This window comes from Oncorhynchus kisutch, linkage group LG11, assembly GCF_002021735.2.
Source record: "Oncorhynchus kisutch isolate 150728-3 linkage group LG11, Okis_V2, whole genome shotgun sequence".
In the NCBI taxonomy this organism is placed as follows: domain Eukaryota; kingdom Metazoa; phylum Chordata; class Actinopteri; order Salmoniformes; family Salmonidae; genus Oncorhynchus; species Oncorhynchus kisutch.
In genome coordinates, this window is record NC_034184.2 from 32,265,105 (window position 1) to 32,284,852 (window position 19,748).

At 42.1% G+C, this 19,748-nt stretch overlaps 1 protein-coding gene across 4 annotated transcripts; it reads left to right on the forward strand.

The window, feature by feature from the left end:
* The first annotated feature begins 6,403 nt into the window (after positions 1–6,403).
* Positions 6,404–19,028, forward strand: LOC109899757 (monocarboxylate transporter 9). Of its 4 annotated transcripts, none has more exons than XM_020495267.2 (6): positions 6,404–6,499; positions 8,090–8,334; positions 14,792–14,935; positions 15,839–15,934; positions 16,267–17,124; positions 17,406–19,028. In XM_020495267.2, exons 2-6 carry the CDS (start codon positions 8,130–8,132, stop codon positions 17,588–17,590), a joined length of 1,488 nt encoding a protein of 495 aa, XP_020350856.1. In that variant the 5' UTR covers positions 6,404–6,499; positions 8,090–8,129; the 3' UTR covers positions 17,591–19,028. The 4 variants fall into 4 exon arrangements, with proteins under 4 accessions (XP_020350856.1, XP_020350854.1, XP_020350852.1 ...); XM_020495265.2 differs by having other exon boundaries at positions 6,425–6,704; XM_020495263.2 differs by lacking the exon at positions 6,404–6,499 and adding an exon at positions 7,012–7,303.
* Positions 19,029–19,748: the final 720 nt, after the last annotated feature.

Genomic DNA, 19,748 nt, shown 5'->3' on the forward strand with positions numbered 1-19,748 from the left:
TGTTCAAAGGTGTGAATGTGTTATTGTGTCTGTGTAATGTCCTTAATGTCTTGCCCTTTGATTTCCATGGTGGTTTCCAGATCAGAGTCCTGATAACACACCCTCACTTCCAACATTCCAGTGTTTTCTTGGTGGCAGAGAACCCAGGCAATTAAATCTTACTCTGGCTTCAGCCAAATGCTATCCTACTCTGGCGAGGAACTATGTTATTCCCAATATCAGAACCACTTCACAGGCTGTTCAGTAATCCCCTTTTCTCTTTTAGCCGCTGTGCGTGTGATACTGGCCTCATAAAAATAGCCTTGCCCGGCTTTCTCCTGTTACCCCTTAACACCCTGAATTCGTTTTAAGTAGCTCTCTCAATAGCTCACCTCTCGCCCCTGGCTGTGCTCCCATAACCAAACGTCAAGTCCACTTGGTTCACACTGGTTCAAGCCAGTCAGGAGAGCGGCTTTTCATGACTCCACTCACCAGGGAGATCACTGTGATAAACGTTTATAATGTCATTACAATAACCCCAAGAACTGGGTGGGAACTTTCCTACAGAAATGTAGGCCTCAGGTCAGGGGTAGACCGGAGACTGACTCGCACATTTGGGCCAAAAGAACAACCATTAAAACAATGTATGCGATAGCCATGTTGAAAGAGCTGTTTTCAGATGTGATATGATAGACACCTCTGTGTGTAATTTTTCATCATACAGCATAATGTTGCAGAGCTAAACAACTCAAACTAATCCAAGCAGGAATCCAGATTGGACTCTGAAAGGAGTCATGCTGTGAAACTGTGCCCTTTAATCTGGGGCTCTCGGAACCTGGTGGCAGAGCAAACACGGGCGTTTATTCACCCGTGGGGCGGCTCTGTTTCCAACAACAGCCCCCTCTCACCCTGATTGGTTTCATGCAACTGAACAGCTGGTTGCTGCTCTTGAGGTCTCTGTTGGTGTGAATGTGGACAGATGATGCTGCGAGACAGGGAAAATATTTAGCCTCCCTAGGTGTCAGTCTTGGACATCTTCCCAGATATGCTGGGAGATGTGTGTTAGTATCTTTTCCAACTAAAGTAATGAGGCATACATTTGCTGAAATATCATTCAATACTTCCCCTTTGACTTTTGGAGGGTCATGTCAGCAGCATATTGGAGTTCTCCATAGCCGGTTTGGTCTAACATTGGTAGGCTACATCATGTCCAGAACAAACACATACAGTACATTCGGAAAGTATTCAGCCCCGTGTATTTTTTCCACATTTCGGTATGTTACAGCCTTATTCTAAAATGTATTAAATTGCTTTTTTCCCTCATCAATCTACACACAATACCGCATAATGACAAAGCAAAAACACATTTTTTGACATTTTTGCAAATGTTTAAAAAAATAAAAAAACATCACATTTACTTAAGTATTCAGACCATTTACTCAGTACTTGGTTGAAGCCCCTTTGGCAGCGATTACAGCCTATAGTCTTCTTGGGTATGACGCTACAAGCTTGGCACACCTGTATTTGGCGAGTTTCTCCCATTCTTCTCTGCAGATCCCCCCCCAAGCTTTGTCAGGTTGGATGGGGAGCGTCTCTGCACAGCTATTTTCAGTTCTCTCCAGAGATGTTCAATAGGGTTAAAGTCTGGGTTCTTGCTGGGCCACTCAAGGACATTCAGAGACTTGTCCTGAAGCCACTCCTGCATTGTCTTGGCTGTGTGCTTAGGGTTGTTGTCCTGTTGGAAGGTGAACCTTTGCCCCAGTCTGAGGTCCTGAGAACTCTGTAGCAGGTTTTCATCAGGGATCTCTCTACTTGGCTCTGTTCATCTTTCCCTCGATCCTGACTAGTCAGCCAGTCCCTGCAGCTGAAAAACATCCCCACCTCCCCAGAACCTCCGTCCCAGTCTCAAATCTCTGGAAGACTGAAACAGGTTTTCCTCAAGAATTTCCCTGTATTTAGCGCCATCCATCATTCCTTCAATTCTGACCAGTTTCCCAGTCCCTGCCGATGAAAAAAACATCCCCACAGATGGTGTACGTAAACTTCCGACTTCATTTGTATGTTTTATTATAAAATCTTTATTGAACTCATTGATATAGTTTATTAAGTCAGTACAGTTAGCTCTTTCAGGAAACCCTGGTCAGAAGTAACATACATTGCAATACCATAGAAGAATGCAATTAACTGTATTTCACTCTCTGTGGTTCCCTCTCTTTTCAAGAAGGGGATTATGAATTCCAAGTCGTCCTGTAAGATCCCTCAGAGTTTGACTGTGGGAAACTGTATCAAAGTCCCTTGGGAACATTGGGTACCACAGTGTGAAAAACCCTGCCTGTCCTTTCCTCAGTCCAGGACTCAGAAATAATAAAACCATTTCTCCAAAAGTACAGAACAGAAGGGCATGATCTGTCAGACATGAAAGGCATAGCTCCACTCTTCCCAAATTCCTCATGAGTCAGTACTGTATTAACTATAAATCTGATAAATACAGTTGCTCTATAACACAGAATGGAGCTGTAAGCCTACTGGCCTCTGATGTGGTACAATAGTTACACTATTGTGCATTCAGTTCGTAGTGAGCTAAGGAAAGAATGTTCTTTTGAAGGACACAATAAAACATACAGTTGAAGTCGGAAGTTTACATACACCTTAGCCAAATACATTTAAACTCAGTTTTTCACAATTCCTGAAATTTAATCCTAGTAAAAATTCCCTGTTTTAGGTCAGTTAGGATCACCACTTTATTTTCAGTATGTGAAATGTCAGAATAATAGTAGAGAGAATGATTTATTTCAGCTTTTATTTATTTCAGCACATTCCCAGTGGGTCAGAAGTTTACATACACTCAATTAGTATTTGGTAGCATTGCCTTTAAATTGTTTAACTTGGGTCAAATGTTCTCGGGTAGCAAGCTTCCCACAATAAGATGGGTAAATGTTGGCCCATTCCTCCTGACAGAGCTGGTGTAACTGAGTCAGGTTTGTTGGCCTCCTTGCTCGCACATGCTTTTTAAGTTCTGCCCTCAAATGTTCTATAGGTTTGAGGTCAGGGCTTTGTGATGGCCACTCCAATACCTTGAATTTGCTATCCTTAAGCCATTTTGCCACAACTTTGGAAGTATGCTTGGGGTCATTGTCCATTTGGAAGACCCCTTTGCGACCAAGACATCTTTTTGTGAAGTGCACCAGGGTCTCCTGCAGCAAAGCACCCCCACAACATGATGCTGCCACCCCTGTGCTTCACGGTTGGGATGGTGTTCTTCAGCTTGCAAGCATCCCACTTTTCCCCCAAAACATAACAATGATCATTATGGCCAAACAGTTCTATTTTTGTTTCATCAGACCAGAGGACATTTCTCCAAAAAGTACGACCTTTGTCCCCATGTGCAGTTGCAAACCGTAGTCTGGCTTTTTTATGGCGGTTTTGGAGCAGTGGCTTCTTCCTTGCTGAGCGGCCTTTCAGGTTATGTCGATATTGGACTCTTTTTACTGTGGATATAGATACAATTGCACCTGTTTCCTCCAGCATCTTCACAAGGTCTTTTGCTGTTGTTCTGGGATTGATTCGCACTTTTCGCACCAAAGTATGTTCATCTCTAGGAGACAGAATGCGTCTCCTTCTTGAGCGGTATGACGGCTGCGTGGTCCCATGGTGTTGATACTTGCGTACTATTGTTTATACAGATGAACGTGGTAACTTCAGGCGTTTGGAAATTGCTCCCAAGAATGATCCAGAGTTGTGGAGGTCTTGGCTAATTTATTTTAATTTTCCCATGATGTCAAGCAAAGAGGCACAGAGTTTGAAGGTAAGCCTTGAAATACATCCACAGGTACACCTCCAATTGACTCAAATTATGTCAATTAGCCTATCAGAAGCTTCTAAAGACATAATTTTCTTGAATTTTCCAAGCAGTTTAAAGGCACAGTCACCTTAGTGTATGTAAACTTCTGACAATTGTGATACAGTGAATTATAGGTGAAATAATCTGTCTGTAAACAATTGTGGAAAAAATTACTTGTGTATTAATTTGTGGATGTCCATCATCCATTTCGTATGATATACTACGAATTGCAATATGTTACGAATTGCAATTCGTACAATTTGTTGCGAATTTGCAAAACTTGTTAGTTAGGGTTGGAGTAAAAGCCTTTGGCACGATAGTGCTCCAGGAACAGGGTTGGAAAGCCTTTTCTCTAGTCTATGAGACCAGGCTGTGTAGGCCTATGGCAATATGATGTTGTTGATGTATTACACAAAGAAGCTGGATGTGGAGTTGGGCTGGCATGATTACACGTGGTCTGCGGTTGTGAGGCCGGTTGGACATACTGCCAAATTCTCTAAAACAACGTTGGTGGCGACTTATGGTAGAGAAATTAACATTACATTTTCTGGCAACATCTCTGGTGGACGTTCCTACAGTCAGCATGCCAATTGCACACTCCCTCAAAACTTGAGACATCTGTACAATTGAGTTGTGTGAAAAAATGCATATTTTAGAGTGGCCTTTTATTGTCCCCAACAATGAGCTGATTGTGGACTACAGGAAATGGACGACCGAGCACACCACATTCTCATCGACAGGGATGTAATGGAGCAGGCTGAGAGCTTCAAGTTCCTTGGTGTCCACATCACCAACAAATTAACATGGTCCAAGCACACCAAGACAGTCGTGAAGAGGGCACGACAAAACCTTTTCCCCCTCAGGAGACTGAAAAGATTTGGCATGGGTCCTCAGATCCTCAAAAGGTTCTACAGCTGCACCATTGAGAGCATCCTGACTGGTTGCATCGCTGCCTGGTATGGCAACTGCTCAGCCTCCGACCGCAAGGCACTATAGAGGGTAGTGCGTACGGCCCAGTACTTCACTGGGGTCAGGGTTCCTGCCATCCAGGACCTCTATACCAGGCGGTGTCAGAGGAAGGCCCTAAAAATTGTTTTTTTTAAACTCCAGCCACCCTAGTCATAGACTGTTCTCTCTGCTACCGCACGGCAAGCAGTACCAGAGTGTCAAGTCTAGGTCCAAGAGGCTTCTAAACAGCTTCTTCCCCCAAGCCATAAGACTCCTGAACATCTAATCAAATGGCTACCCAGACTATTTGCATTGCCCCCCTGCTACTCTCTTATTATCTATGCATAGTCACTTTAATAACTCTACCTACATGTACATATTACCTGGACTAACCGGTGCCCCCTCACATTGACTCTGTACCGGTACCCACTGTATATAGCCTCGCTATTGTTATTTTACTGCTGCTCTTTAATTATTTGTTTCCTTTATTTGATTTTTTCTGTATTTTTTTTCAACCTCGTTGTTGGTTAAGGGCTTGTAAGTAAGCATTCTACTAAGGTCTATACCTGTTGTATTCTGCGCATGTAACAAATACTATTTGATTTGAACATAAGGTGCACCTGTATAATGATAATGCTGTTTAATCAACTTCTTGATTGATATGCCACACCTGTCAGGTGGATGGATTATCTTGCAAAGGAGAAATGCTCACTAACAGAGATGTAAAGAAATGTGTGCCATTTTTGCGGGGAGAAATAGGCTTTTTGTGCATATGGAACATTTCTGGGATCTTTTATTTCAGCTCATGAAACATGGGACCAACACTTTACATGTTGCATTTATATTTTTGTTCAGGATAGATTGTGTGGGTGGCAGTTCATCTCAAAGTACATCCCCATCCAACCTGGCCTCAGAGCATTTCATATTATTCTGTACGTAAATCCGAGACACTCAATTTAGTATGATATGTTACATTCCGTATGGTATGTATTCATTTGTGGACGTCCATCACTCATTTCGTACATTTCGAATGATATGTTTCGAATTTGCTAAATATACAATATGTTAAGAATTTGCTAAATGTATGATATGTTATGAATTTTCAAAATATGCAATATGTTAAGATTTTGGCAAAAATGTACAATATCTTCCAGATTTTTGTAAAAAGTTGGATATGTTATGAATTCTACTTAGGTAGCTAATGTTGGCTAGCTGGCTAACATTAGCTAGGCTAGGGATTAAGGTTAGGGGAAAGGCTAGCTGAAAGGTTTAAGGTTAGGGTTAGCTAAAAGTGTTAAGGGAAGGGTTAGCTAAAATGCTAAAGTTGTCCTTGATGAGATTTGAACTTGCAATCTTGGTTACTTGATGTTCACATTATAAGTCCACCCCTCCACCCTGACCAACCACCCTACCTTCGTTTTTGCCTTAAGTAACTTGTCATATGTAACCATGTCAAATGTAACCTATCATATTAATTTGAGTGTACCGGATTTAAGTTCACTATGTTACGTCAAGTCTATGAGACCAGGCTTTATCACAATCAGCGGCAACAAGCGCTCCGTGCAAATTGATGTTAGGCTACTTGCCAACAAGTAACCAGTTCTGACTGGACCAGACGCAATATTAACAATGTTCCTGATAAATATTGCTCAGACTTCACACTCAAGCATCACCGGCAAAATAACCTCCTTCTGCGCTAACTCCGGAGGATCCCTTTACTTGTCGTTTAGAGTAGGTCTATTATGTGTATATTAAAGTGCATATATAAAACTTGTATTCACTGTAAAGAGAAAAGAAACAGCTATTTTTCATTGCGATAACAAATAATTACTCCGTTTAGTTTTTACAAATTCAAAGGTGCTTTTACACTATTTGTGAAGAAACATTCAATCTGATTTGACTTGAAATACTTTGAAGCGCTTTTTGATCATCACAGGTAGGCTAATTACAAATGTTAACTTTTATAATTGATAGCCTATGCATGCAGTTGAATAACATGTCCCCCACCCCACCTATGACTACTATTATCACGATGCATACAATGTAGCCTATCAGTATTGAATTGATGGGCCTATTATCAAATAGAAGAAAACATATCCGTATTCAGTTGCGTTTACTCGGTGGCAGTGTGTAGTGTACGCTCTGTAGCTCCACACAGTCGCACATGATGAAGAGGAAGCAGAGTTTCCTCAACGTTGGTAGCACACAAATCTGGACCAGCAAAAACAGCTTTGAACCGGTTTGGTCTCCGGCAACAAAGCTACAGGCTATAAAACGAATACTGTGCGCGTAGCTAATATGCTGGGGGACCCGGGTCTGCCTCACCGGTCCTCAGATATAGCCTAGCGGGCGCTCGGCATCCGCCGGTGTTGTGTATATATATATATTTTATATATATATTTTTTCTTCTCGATTATACATAGTTATTATCGGGATACCAACCATCCTTCATGGCAACTCCCTGTAGGCAAACGCGCACGTATCCTGCAGTTGCATGTTGTGCTTGTGGCTGTTATTTTTTTGTATGTTGTTGAGGTAAGTCGCATGTATTTCCTTGTGTTAATAAAATAACAATCGGCTACTATAGCACAACATTATAACATAGTAGGGCTATGGCTAAATACAACGTAATATATATTTGTAGGCTATGCAATGGGTGATTAACTGCCAACGAATATCTCGTAAATGCAAGCAAAAAAAACATTGTTTAATAAAGAAAATAGGTTGCTATGTGTAGTTGGCACGGTGTTCCTCCATATAATTATGTTTATTGGAAATTGATAGATGCACAACTTTTGTCGCGCTAGAGAGGATGCTGCAGTAGTGCACCGACAGCTCAATTTTCTCTCTGGCACAAATTATTCATGAAAGATTTTTTTTAAAACGTTTCCGTCAGCACAGGAAACAGGATGCGCCTCTAAAATATCAATGTTTCGTGCCAGAACTTATGGGAAATAGACAAAAGGCAGGTTAAAGTAGGCAGTCCAGACACCAAACTCCCCTCCTTCAAGGTGTGGTCTGCGAGGGCACAAAACGGGCAGCGCAGGATGGGAAGGTTGCACTCTGTTTAGGAAGTACAGTAACACAGGTGACCTGCCTGGTAGACCAGGCAAGAGCAGCATCAACATCAAGACATGTGTGTATTTGGCATTTATCTACTACTTTAGAACTCAACTTATGACATGTATCTCTTCCTTGATCATGATTCCTGGTTCCAAACTTGCATGTGATTTATTTTGTCTGTATTCTCATGCATTTGGTCAATTGCTTGTCTATTGCGCTTGTTTTTAAAACGTTTTGCTATTTTTCTGTTTTCCCCAGGAACCCTCCCTGTTGAAGTTGTAAGATCCAAGCAGACAGCATGAGTCCTCATACCTCAAAGAAAGCGCTGGATGGAGGTTGGGGATGGGTGGTCATTGTGGCCTGCTTCATGGCCCAGTTCCTGGCCTACGGCTCCCCCCAGTCGGTGGGCGTCCTGTACCCAGAGTGGCTCCATACCTTCCAGGAGGGGAAAGGCATGACGGCATGGGTCGGCTCCTTGGTCTCTGGAGTGGGACTCATAGCCAGTGAGTATTCTCCAAATATCTTTGTTTATTTATTGAGTTACTGTATAGGTATAGGCTAATGCTATCATCCAAAGACCGAGTTCACTGTGCTTAACTGCAGAATTCTGTATATTATAAAACAAAGATTTCTTAACATACATTTATTCAACTCAGCATCTGAACATCTGTTCAAGAATTCCATATTGATTTACTTGGCATGGCTATGACTTGATATGCTTAACATCATGTCAGTGGTTAGACCTGAATTTACTTATCTATGTACTTTACAGTTGCAGCTACATTGTCTCCTTTAGAGTCTCACCTGGTATGCACCTGTTGCTGTTGTATAATTAATGATGTCACTGACAGAGAACCAGACAAAAGAATGGTCCAATGTCTCCATAAACACATACAGTTATGTGGCATTATGGGTGAAGTAACAGACCAGTTTTTATCTAACCAAGTTAGTGGCACATAAGATGGGAAAATGAGTATTTTACCTGCTACATATCAACAGTTGTGAAAGTGCAGTGCTGACTTGTCCTAGGTAGATGAAGAAAACGGTGCACTTTGGTGCTCTTAACACTTAGTTGAGGTTATTGGTTGATAAGTAATTTACATTTATATCATTTAGCAGACGCTCTTATCCAGAGCGACTTACAGGCGCAATAAGGGACTAAGGGCACAGTCAGATTTTTCACCTCACCGACTCGAACCAGCGACCTATTGTTTACTGGCCTAATGCTCTTGAACGCTAGGCTACCTGCCGCCCCACAGTCAGCCCTGTCATACCTGCAGGAGGAGCCCTTACGTAGCTGTGACCATACAGAGGGTGTGTGTGGGAAAGGGAAAATGATAATAGGAAGGATAATAAAGATTTGAACAGTTTCATTAGTTTGGAATGACCAGGGGACACATGAGGACTCAGTTCACTGCATGTCTGCAAGCTGTATTCAAAGATCAGAGAGATCACGGTCTTGGTTTACATTTACCACCAGGCTAAGCCTCCCTTCACTTTGTCGCCTTTTCAGAGGTCAGTGAAATGTCATGACTATACAGATTGCTCCCAGTACACGTGTGGGACTTGGCAGCTGGGCTACGCAGCCTTACACCGTGGGCTGTTTTAACTGGTGGTGAAATGGAAAGGAGGTGGAGACAGGGTTCAACAAGACGTGATTGGCTATTCTTTACACACATCCTTGGGTTGTCAGCGGTCTGATCGGTAATTCAATATGTCTCCGCACAAGTGACATGCATAACAAGAACAGTCATATTTAAGACTCAGGTTTTCATCACCATCTGTCTCCTCTATCCAGAGATTGACTGATTCACTGTACTAAAACAAGTAGTAGTTCAATGTGCATATAGCTTTGGAAAATAAATGGATTGGGCTGCATTTGACTTGGCACAATGCTAGGAAATCATAGCAGTCTTTAATGAGTTGGCAGCAGATTACGGGTTAGTGAGGTGATACCGTCTCAGGCCCGACGCCAGGATAAAGTGACTAAGGGGGCAGTTGAAATCGGTGAGAGGGCAAAACATTTTTACATTGAATTCTGCCTGTATCGAGCTATACCACAAACAAGTTTGAATGCCAAGACTCAGACCATTGATTGACAGGCTACAGATTTGGTGCCAACCTATCTCTGCCAAGTACCCCTAACTGCAGTGTGTCAAGTACCCCGACTGCAGTGTGTCAAGTACCCCCCGACTGCAGTGTGTCAAGTACCCCCGACTGCAGTGTGTCAAGTACCCCCGACTGCAGTGTGTCAAGTACCCCCGACTGCAGTGTGTCAAGTACCCCCGACTGCAGTGTGTCAAGTACCCCCTGACACCCCTGACTGCAGTGTGTCAAGTACCCCCTGACAACCCTGACTGCAGTGTGTCAAGTACCCCCTGACACCCCTGACTGCAGTGTGTCAAGTACCCCCTGACTGCAGTGTGTCAAGTACCCCCTGACTGCAGTGTGTCAAGTACCCCCTGACTGCAGTGTGTCAAGTACCCCCTGACTGCAGTGTGTCAAGTACCCCCTGACTGCAGTGTGTCAAGTACCCCTTGACTGCAGTGTGTCAAGTACCCCTTGACTGCAGTGTGTCAAGTACCCCCTGACTGCAGTGTGTCAAGTACCCCCTGACTGCAGTGTGTCAAGTACCCCCTGACTGCAGTGTGTCAAGTACCCCCTGACTGCAGTGTGCAGTTCTGGGCTGGGCAGTTAAACATTTGACTCCGCCCACATTTTACCCCACCCACCTGTTTTTTGTTGTTGTTGTCCATCTGAGGTTTGACAGTCACACACTGAATACAAACATGTTTGTGCAAGGCACACATTGAATACAAATGCATTTCATTTTTGAAGATCGTAAGAAATATTATATAAAGTGATACCAGAACATGTTGTAACACTTTTTGCTTCATGCTATGAGACAAGCCACTGATATTGTTGCAGTGAACAGACTTGTTATGTCATGTACTGTTAAAATTGTTGATAAATGTTATATTATTTCAATGTGTATATACACACACACACACACACACACACACACAGTTACTACCTATCCTGATTTATAATGCTATTTACTTTCCTCATACTGACAAGCTGAATGTGCTTTGTACATTAAGTTATACCAGCTCCAGTAAAGAGATCAGACTCGGGTGACTTCTACGTCATCTTTACTAAACAACACAATTAACAATTGAAACAATTAACACAGCAGACAAAAACAAGGTTTGACCACTCCTCAAATGGCTTCACTCCTGCTCCTCAAGAGGCAAAGACAGGCATTTTCCTGTTGTCAACTGCCTCCACATAGAACATCTCATAATCTCTCTGGAACTGGAACTTGAATGGTTCCTTGAGGATAATATGTTCCTCTTCATCCAAGCAATCATACAACTGTAGTTCTTTAAGTGGTCTTCCCCGTCCATCCCAATTACACTAGGGAAGGAAACAGTGCCTTTAGATGTTAAGCGTTCTCACCACCTTGCTGCCTCTAGGGTGTCTCTTAGAAGAACATCTGCTTCCTTGAAAAATAAATATTAATAGTGCCTCATTGGGTGATCAAGACAAATTACACCCCACTTTCATGCAAACAAAAGCCACTATTACTAAAAGGGTTTTCAGTGATATCTATAACTACTCAACAAGTCATGACAACTATTATATCTTGCCATGCATCAAGCCTTCAGCATCACACACAGTAGACTACATACCCAGTTCACAGCTCCCAGTGTATTTTGTTTTCAGTATTGTCTAGAAAGAAAACAGATTGTGGTCATTAAGTAATGTAAGGGAACCTCTAGGGATGTGTATACAAGAATGCACCTTACTTTAGCTAATAGCCTATACAGTACCTGGTCCTGCAGAGCTGGGGGGGGGGTGATTTTAAGGATGCAAATTAAACGTTTTTATAATGTTCAAGACTTACGGCATTTTTCACGCTTTTTATGGAAACCCAAAGGAGTCATACCTAACCACCCCACTGGCATTCCATATCCCCTCTACACACACCGCGGCGCACTCTGTCCATTGTGCTGACACAGCTCAGCGGTAACCTGTCACTCAATCATTTGAACTTTATTGCTATTTTTATATAAGGCCATAAAACTAAAACTGAGGGGGCACATGTTTCAACTGATGGGGTTGAGCCCCCTTTTGCCCCGCTGTGGATCTGGGCCCATACGGTCTCCCAAAACCTTACACAAGCCCTTGCTTCTGTCCACTGAAGGATCCAATTTGTCCTTAACAGACCTATATTTCCCTTGTGCCATCAATCAGGATATACAGTGCCTTCAGAAACAATTCACACCTTGACTTTTTGTACATTTTGTTGTGTTACAGCCTGAATTTAAAATGAATTACATGTAATTGTTTTCTCACTGGCCTACTCACAATACCCCATAATGCCAAAGTGGAATTATGTTTTTTGACATTTCTACAAATTTATTGAAATGAAAATCTAAAATGTCTTGAGTCAATAAGTATTCAAATTCTTTGTTATGGCAAGCCTAAATAAGTTAAGGAAAACAAATGTGCTTAACAACTCTCATAATAAGTTGCATGGACTCACTATGTGCAAAATAGTGTTTAACATGATATTTGAATGACTAGCTCATCTCTGTACCCCACACTGACAATTTTCTGTAAGGTCTCTCAGTTAAATAGTGAATGAAAAACATCGAACAAATTCAACCACAAAAACCAGGGAGATTTTCAAATGCATTACAAAGAAGAGAACCTGTTGGTAGATTGGTAACAATTTAAAAAAGCAGACATTGAATATCCATTTGAGCATACTGAAGTTATTAATTACATTTGGATTTTTATTTAATATATTTTTATTTAACCTTTAACTAGGCAAGTAATATAAAAGAAAAATATAGGACAAAACACACATCACGACAAGAGACACCACAACACTACAGTACATAAAGAGAGACCTAAGACGACAATATAGTATAGCAGCAACACATGACAACACAGCATGGAAGCAACACAACATGACAACAACATGGTAGCAACACAACATAGAAGCAGCACAACATGGTAGCAGCACAAAACATGGTCCAAACATTATTGGGCACAGACAACAGCACAAAGGCAAGAAGATAGAGACAAAAATACATCACTCGAAGCAGCCACAACTGTCAGTGAGAGTGTCCATGATTGAGTCTTTGACAGTGAAAAGAAGGAAGCCTGTACAGAATAAAAATATTCCAAAACATACATCCTGTTTGCAATAAGGCACTAAAGTAAAACTGCAAATGGCCTCCGGAGTGGCGCAGTGGTCTAAGGCACATCTGGGTTCTTTACTACAGCTCCGGGTTCGATCCCGGGCTGTGTCGCAGCCGGCCGCGACCAGGTGACCCATTAGGCGGCGCACAATTGGCCCAGCGCCGTCTGTGTTAGTGGAGGGTTTAGCCGGCCAGGATGTCCTTGTCCCATCGTGTTTTAGCGACTCTTTTGGCTGGCCGGGCGCATGCATGCTGACACTGTCCCCAGTTGGACGGTGTTTCCTCCGACACATTGGTGCGGTTGGCTTCTGAGTTAAGCGAGCAGTGTGTCAAGAAACACTTCGGCTTGGCAGGGCCGTGTTTCGGAGGATGTATGGCTCCCGAGTCCGTACAGGAGTTGCAGCAATGGGACAAGACTGTAACTACAAACTGGATATCACGGAATTGAGAGATAGAACAAATAAATAAAAAAGCAGCAAAAATATAAATGTTATGTTCTGAATACGGAGCTGTGATTGGTGCAAATCCAACACAACACATCACTGAGTACCACTCTTCATATGTTCAAGCATGGTGGGGGCAGCATCATGCTATGGGTATGCTTGTCATCGGCAAGGACTATGGAGTTTTTTTAATGATAAAAAGAAATGGAATAGAGCTATGCACAGGCAAAGTCCTAGATGAAAACCTGGTTCAGTCTGCTTTCCACCAGACACTGGGAGACAAATTTACCTTTCAGCAGGACAATACCCTAAAACACAAGGCCAAATATACACTGGAGTTGCTTACCAAGATGATATTGAATGTTCCTGAGTGGCCTAGTTACAGTTTTGACTTAAATCGTCTTGAAAATCTATGGCAATATATATATATTTTTTATCTACATATGATCAACAACCAACAAGACAGAGCTTGAACAATAAAAAAAAAAATAATGTGCAAATATTGTAAAATCCAGGTGTGCAAAGCTATTAGACTTACCCAGCTATAATCACTGCCAAATGTGATTTTGACACTTAATCTAATCGAGATATTCGTTTTTTTATAACATTTCTTTTTTTAAACATTTCTTCCAGTTTAACATTTGAGTATTTTGTGTAGATCATTGACAAAAAAATGACAAATATATTTGAATCCTACTTTGTAAAACAACAAAATGTGGAAAAAGTAAGGGGGCGTGAATACTTTCTGAAGGCACTGTAAGATATATTTCTGTAACTCGGTGTGCTTTTAAATTCGATATGGTTTGAGGATGATGACGAACGAACATCACAGGCTGCCCTTTTCCCTGACCCTTCACCTCTGCTTAGGTGTCTAATAACTAGCTAGTGCCGCTTAAGGGGACCTCGTTGTAATCATATGAGGAGAACGAATAGGGTCACAAGCACTCTGTCCTACATAGGGAGCGATAAGGTTAAAATAATATCAGGGCAGAAAAGGGGACCATGTCACATGGTTAAAGTTGATACATCAGGTTTTCCTGCCATGAAAGCCCAACAAGTACGGTACACCTTGAACGGTATCACTTACCTTTTTGCTGCTTTTGTATTGTTTAGGAAAGCCATCTGTTGCTAACACCACATGCATCCTGAATGCCCCATATTAATTCCATCATGTGTATTTCTTTGTGTCATCTCATTTTTGCTACTACCTAACTCACTGAGTCTATTCAACAATGTATCCTCAACTTTCCCACACACACCCACACTGAATTCTCACTTCCTCTCTGCCCTATTTTATCTCCCAGGTCCTGTCTGCAGTGCCTGTGTGGATAACTTTGGGGCACGCCCTGTGACCATCTTCAGTGGGGTCATGGTGGCAGGGGGCCTGATGCTCAGCGCCTTCGCCCCAAACGTCCAGTTCCTCATCTTCTCTTACGGGATTGTCGTCGGTAAGTGAGAAGCTCGTGATGGTCTTTTTCTGCTGAAGCAAGTCTGCGGTTTGTGTGATCCACTATTAGATATAGGATTAGCCTTGCAAGTGTGAGAGAAATTATAGGAAGTTGCTTGTTTACTCTGTGGTTTTGTTGGAAGTGAATTGTGTTTTTAACTCATCATTACATAAACCTATTACACAGTTAAGCAATAACACAAGTAAATGATAGATAAGACACATAAGAAGAATTGAATAGGTTCATGTCTATTCAAAATAGGTTCATGTCTAGTCTCCACCACACATTCACTGTGAGGGTATGTGTAGGATGAGGGTATATGTAGGATGTATTCAGAAATATAAAAATAGGGTAGAGTCGGATTGCCATGTGACTGATGCCTCCCCCCAACAGTTTGAATGCACCCATCGCAGCTCATTATCTAACACCCAGTGACAGCTGTGCCATGTTTAGGGGGAAAGAGCCCAATAGACGGCCACTGCCTGTGGCATTGGCCTGAGAGAGAGGCCATGCATATTTGAAGAAATGTGTCTATTTTTAGACCATCCCTTAAACTCAACACGTGTGGCTCAATATTCTCTCATCACTTTTCCGCCCAGTCATCCTTTGAGGATCAAATTACCGTTGGGGTGATTTTACACTAAACAAAAGTTATTTGTATGGTTAATATGTAACATATTTATCACAGAACAACATATTTTAAACATGGTGAATTCACTTATTACATGACTAAGATGGCCTTATCCAAGTCCCACAGTTTCACATTAATGTACACAGTTTACTGTGCAAGGCTTTGCTCAGAACATTAAATGTCTTCTTCAACATGGTAAAAAATAAGGTACTGTAGCTACATGCTCCTCTAAAATGTGCTAATCAAAATACCTCTGTTTTTGTTGTCCACAGGTCTTGGCTGCGGTCTTGTCTATGCTGCCACATTGACCATCACCTGTCAGTACTTTGACAAGAGACGTGGCCTCGCCCTCGGCATAGTCACCACAGGTACTTCAGCCCCCCTCTTCGCTCACTGGGTTCACACCAAGTCTTCATGCTCAGTTCTTTCATGTTTCAGAAGCCGGAAGTCTTGGAATGCCAAGGTAAACATTCTAGTCTAGAAACACTGTAGCCTTGTGATTAGGGAAGTGGACTGGTGACAAGAAGAACACTGGTAATACAACACAGTTCTGGGGCATTCTGTGTTTGTCCCCTTGAGGGAGGGTAGCTTTAGGTAATGATGTCCCACTAAGCAAGGATTTTATTAAATTCATATTAATGAATGTCTAAGGGCTCATTCTTGGAATGCCAACACTCAATTTTTCCCTTCTCTCATTTAGGCACAAGTGTGGGAGGGTTCCTCTATGCCACAGCTCAGAATGAGCTGATTGTTCTCTTTGGCCTGGAAGGCTGTCTGCTGATCATCGGGGCCTTGGCCCTCAACCTCATGGCCTGTGCCGGCTTCATGAGGCCCCTGAACATGCCTGGCTACTACCTCAAACAGAAGGCTGCTCTGGAGCGCACAAAGGAGCAGCCTTTCAAGAAACCGCCTGCTGACGACCTCAAGACCACACCGGGCACTGGCGAGAAAAAGCTGGCGGTCAAGGATCACCTGATCACCATCGACGCCAAAGACATCCCCACACCTGACAACAAAAGGGGGTTCATGGCAGGTTTAGCCATTGTGAAAATTATCAAGAAGAAGCGTCAGGCTTACTCAAAGTACATGCACTCCACGGCTGACTTCCTGCATGACAGAAACTTCATGGCCCTCTGCATAGCTATATTCCTGTTCAGCCTAGGAGCCTTCCCCCCGGTCCTCTTCATGGAGGACGTGGCCCAGAGTGAGGGCCTCATCGACGAGGTCAAAATCATCCCCCTGGTCTCTATTGTAGCCATCACTACCGGTGTGGGCAAGCTGACCCTGGGCATGCTAGCAGACATTAGGTGGATCAACAGTGTGTTCCTGTACGCCTTCACCCTGCTGGGGACCGGGACGGCCCTTCTCCTCATCCCCATCTCCAAGAGCTACGTAGGCCTGCAGGTCCTCTCAGCTGTGGTGGGCTTCTTCTCTGGGAACTGGTCCCTAACGTCATACATCACTACCAAGATCGTGGGCCTGGACAAACTGACCCAAGCCCATGGGATCCTCATGTTCTTTGGTGGATTCGGGATCATGCTTGGGCCCCCTGTTGTTGGTAAGAAAGATCCCACTTCTGACACCATTGGTCAACATTGCTGAGTGTGTGTGGTCCACATTTACAGTTGTTAGGTTAGAGCTTGTACAGGTTCATCTTCATGCTTTTACAGAGAATCACTCTTCCATATGTCAAAACATTTTTACAGATGATGTAATCTTAATGCGTGAGTGAGAATGTGGAACTCAGGATGTTGGCCTTTAGCTAGTCTTTTGCTGACTCCTATATCGTCGAGAGATTTTGCTGAAATTGTTTTTTTCTCTCTCTTCTTCCTGTTCCAGGGTGGTTCTTTGACTGGACCCAGTCCTATGACCTGGCCTTCTACTTCAGTGGAGGCTCTGTGCTCCTGGGTGGAGTCACGCTCTTTCTGTGTGCTCTGCCCTGCTGGGACAAAAAGAAGGCTGACATCGACAGGCCCGACATTCAGTACACCAGCAACTGTGACAAAGTTGCCTCTGTAGCCTGAACACTAACTTTCACATCGGCCTTGCTCTCCAGTGCTCCCAGCGATTTTTGCTGATAAGCTCTGTACCCTTCAAGAGGTTTCTTTTTCCCTGGTGCCAGATTTCACTGATGTATACCTGAGAAGAGCTTTGAAGTAGGCCTTTTCTATACATCTTTATTGCGTTTTTACGACTTCTTACATTAAACTACAGAATTTTGAAAGATGCCTATGTTGAACATTTTAATAACGGCCTCATTTTAAGAGGCCTAATTCAACAAAATTGTTTCTCAACAAATTAATGCAATAGATTATGTTTACTTAGAATAAATGCTGTTTTTGTATATTTCTGGAACTTTACTTGGGTCAAATGGAAAAGGCATTTTCCTCTGGTGACCCAGTGGAGAAATACAAACCAACAATGGCCTGTGAAGATGTTGGTTGAAAACACAAAAGGCTGTTCAAATATCTCAGCATATTGAAATGTATAACCATGCAAAATTTAAATTCGAAAGAATTTCCCAGGTATTTACTGGAAAAAATCCAGGGATTGGAAAAAAACGAGGGAATGCACTTTAATGTACTCTTTTCAATTCTAGCCGCACAAACTTTTTGTTTCTATCTTACCAAAGCACCAGGATGGTGGATGCCTGTCAACACGTTATGCCTGATGAATACAAGTCTTGCTTTTTAAGTTCATTGGCATTGTACAGTATTTTACTTGTACTGTCCAAACTGTTTTTTTTTTTTTTAGTTAAGGAGGTACTAAACACCTCACTCTGTCTTGACCGGACTAAGAACTTGCTGAATAATATGCTGTGCAAATACCAGAGACTGTACAGGAATAAGGTCCAGTTCCTTAAACTAGTTTGTTGGTTCTTTGTGGCATGACCCCTTTCCTGCATTTGTTCACCAGGCTGGTCCTATTCATAATGGTTTAATGTGTTTTTTGCATCTGCATGTTTTTGTTCTTCTTTTTTTTGTACTACATTATCAACTCTTTCAATGTTTATAAGCAACTTTGTATACAGTATGCACTGAACCAGTACCAGATATGCATTGTATGTAAAGATGGCATTCATTATTGCCATTATGATTTTATGTTAAGAAATATAATAATTGTGATACCTGCTTTGTTAGTCACTTGAAGATCCCATAAAAAAAAGTTAAATAAACCACAACATATTTCAGTTTATATTCTTCCTCAAATATAAGACTACTGGGATATTGTTTTATTCTTAGTCAAGCTTCTTTGTAAAAGTATTTACAGGGTTGAAATCTGTGATCTGTGATCCAAAAAGGTTAGAAACAGTAGAACTGTCACTTTATATGATGTTGAACCACTCTGTCTTATTCTTTTTCTAAATGTCTGGGTTACAGTATTTATGTTTGCAATATTTCGCTCTTTCTATTTTGTTATTTTCAACAAAAAAGTTCCAATAAATGAAATTCAATATTGTGATTGTAGATGTTTTTTACTGCTTGTCTGACTAACATAAAATATGATTCACTGAAGACCTTTCTTTTTGACTTCAGCACATATGGCGAACATTGTGGTATTTAGAGAGTGAGCACATATGTAAACTCTAGAGACTCCTTGGAAAGTTTGACCTAATTCAGTCCTTTGGCAGTGCACCATCCTCCTAGGGATGGACCGACATGTACAGAATGGTTGCCTTGAGGGAAATGGGGGAGGATCATGCTTTTACATTTCAGTCAAGGGGAGGGTTTAGCCTTTTTTTCCAAATCTAGTCCAGGGGAGGGTCATGTAATTTGTCATTAATAAAATGTTTATATTTCTCAGTGTTTTAGAATTAGTTGCTTATTAGGCTATATATTGAAGTGTGCCCAATGCCGCTCTGATTCTCCGCTGGGCACGCAATATCAAATCTGCCTATAGGATATTTAATGTGATCTCAATCAAATGATCCATACATAGCCTTGGCTATTTATAGGCTTTAAAGTGCGTGCTCGGAGAAGCACAGAGAAAAGTAATATTTCTTGCTGGGATTCTTGCATTACACAGAGCAGTGGCTATTCCAACCCTGAGCCCCGGCCTGCTCTTGCTGATCAAAGAACATTTTTGTGTGCTGCCTGACCAATGGCTGTGCTGTGTAGGCCTATGGCGACAGATCAGGAGGAGAGTCAACACCTTCTTCCCAAAAATATTTTGTAGGCCTTG